We start from the raw sequence: 2,298 nt of genomic DNA, 5'->3' as shown, positions 1-2,298 counted from the left end.
TTCTTCCCTTGGTCGCCCTGCCCTTGGTCGCCCTGCCCTTGGTCGTTCTTCCCTTGGTCATTCTTCCCTTGGTCGTTCTTCCCTTGGTCGCCCTGCCCTTGGTCGCCCTGCCCTTGGTCGTTCTTCCCTTGGTCATTCTTCCCTTGGTCGTTCTTCCCTTGGTCGCCCTGCCCTTGGTCGCCCTGCCCTTGGTCGCCTTGCCCTTGGTCGCCCTGCCCTTGGTCGTTCTTCCCTTGGTCATCCTGCCCTTGGTCGCCCTGCCCTTGGTCATCTGGCCCTTGGTCGCCCTGCCCTTGATCACCCTGCCCTTGGTCGTTCTTCCCTTGGTCGCTCTTCCCTTGGTCGCCCTGCCCGTGGTCGTGCCCTTGCTCTGTTTTGGTTTCTGTTACACAGACACACCTGCCTCAGCAGCAGGGTGCTAACTTCGGTGGTTTGAGCATTACAAGGGTGTCCTGCTCGGGGGATGGGGGGACCTTCCCTCAGCCCCGTGCGCGGGGGTCCTCCGGGCCTGGTGTGGCTGCTATAAACCTTCACTTCCTCGTGCTGGGCGCTTAGGTTGTTCCCCTTTTAAGTTTCCTCCCTTGGCCCGCACCCCCGGGACGGTGGCCCCTGTGGCCCCCCCCCCGCCCCCCGGCAGTGACCGGCCTCCCCTCCAGGAGCTGCAGCGGCTGGTACGCCTCACGAGGCAGGAGGCGCACGCCCAGCAGCAGGCCCGGGAGCACGAGGCCGAGCGCCTCCGGATCGAGATCGTGACGCTCCGCGAGGCGCTAGAGGAAGAGACGGCGGCCAGGGCCAGCCTGGAGGGGCAGCTGAGGGTGCAGCGGGAGGAGACAGGTGAGGCACGGGGAGCGGGGCCACCCCGGCCTCGCTCCCGGGGAGGCCAGGAGCGGGCAGCGAGGAGCCGGTGTGTAAGAAGGAGGAGCCTTGACCTCTCTTTTTTCCTTTCCGCACAGAGGTGTTAGAGGGTGAGTAGGGGCCGGAGCCCGGCCGGGCGGGGCGGGAAGGAGGGGGGCCGTGGGCCTGACGGCTGGCCCCTGCCTGACTTCCCAGCCTCCCTGTGCAGCCTGAGGACGGAGATGGAGCGGGTCGAGCAGGAACAGAGCAAGGTGAGGCTGGCCTCCAGGGCCGGACTCAGTGACGGCGGAAGACCCTCCCCGGCCCCTCCTGCCCTTTCTGTCCCCGTGAGGCCCGGTGGCAGGAAGCCGTGAGGCAGCCACCGGGCCCGGCCCCACGGAAGACGTCAGAGTCAGGGGTGGTGTGGAAGGGGCTCCCCCGTCCACACCCCGCATGTCCCCGTGCGGCGCGAGTCCCCAGCCCTGCGTCCTTTCCCCCCAGGCCCAGCTCACAGACCTGCTCTCAGAGCAGAGGGCGAAGGTGCTGCGGCTGCAGGCGGAGCTGGAGACCAGCGAACAGGTGCAGAGGGATTTTGTACGACTGTCCCAGGCCCTGCAGGTACGGGGTGGCCCCTTCCCCTCAGGCGGCCGGGATCCAGGCGGCTCGCCCTAGGTCCTCCGAGGACAGCCTTCCAGTTAGGGGCGTCCTCGTCCTCCTCCCGAGGCTGGCATCGTCCTTCCCTCTGGGCTGTTGCTCAGAGGCAGCGGCAGACCTCGGGCGCCCGTCTCTGCGGGCCGTGTGAAGCCCGCGGCCCGAGCCTGGCGTGCGGCGCCTGCCCCTGCCCACACTTGTCAGGCCGCTCTCTTAGGACCCGTTTCTTCCCTTGAATCCCGGTTTCACCGTGGGCCGGGGAAGGCGGGGCCCCTGGGGGGGCGGGCGGGGGGGGCGGGGGCGGCATTTCCCCACCAAGGGCCCTCTTCCTCCCTCACTGGGCCCCACAGGTGCGTCTGGAACGGGTCCGCCAGGCGGAAAGTCTGGAACAAGTGCGCGGTATCATGGATGAGGCGCCACTCAGGGACATCAGGGACATCAAGGACACCTGAGCGGCTAGAAGCCACCCACCTTGGGGGAGACTGCCTTTCCCCGCTCCTGAACCCAGAGGCCTGGGCTTTGGTGGGGGGCGGGGGGTCTCAGGATAGAGTCTTCATCCCCTCCAAGCCTGGGGTTGGGGTGCTGGGGCCACCACTGCCCTCTCTCCAGCACCTCCCCCCAGGGGTGGCTGGCCTCCTGCTCCCAAGGACGACACCTGGGCCGGAGTCCCAGCCCCCCTCCAGGAACCAAAGGTGTAGGCTTAGCCCTGCGGCTTTCTGGCTGCCATGCTGCCTCCTGGGTCCCAGCCCTCCTGCCCCCCCCCCCCGCCCCGCCCCAGCCAGACCGGCAGCCGGGCCCTGGGTGGTGGCTGGG

The 2,298-nt window shown here is 68.5% G+C and overlaps 1 protein-coding gene across 1 annotated transcript; it reads left to right on the top strand.

Annotated features, from left to right (window-relative positions):
• Nucleotides 1–637: 637 nt before the first annotated feature.
• Nucleotides 638–2,292, top strand: LOC102731253 (rab GTPase-binding effector protein 2; the record flags this gene model as incomplete). Its single annotated transcript, XM_081810396.1, has 5 exons — nucleotides 638–834; nucleotides 954–965; nucleotides 1,051–1,106; nucleotides 1,336–1,452; nucleotides 1,836–2,292. Coding segments are annotated over 5 exons (484 nt in total), but the record flags the coding sequence as incomplete, so codon positions are not given.
• Between the last annotated feature and the right edge of the window lie 6 nt (nucleotides 2,293–2,298).

Source organism: Leptonychotes weddellii, unplaced genomic scaffold (assembly GCF_054177405.1).
Source record: "Leptonychotes weddellii isolate Sample4059 unplaced genomic scaffold, ASM5417740v2 HiC_scaffold_24516, whole genome shotgun sequence".
Lineage (NCBI taxonomy): Eukaryota > Metazoa > Chordata > Mammalia > Carnivora > Phocidae > Leptonychotes > Leptonychotes weddellii.
This window is presented reverse-complemented; position numbering and strand designations above follow the sequence as displayed.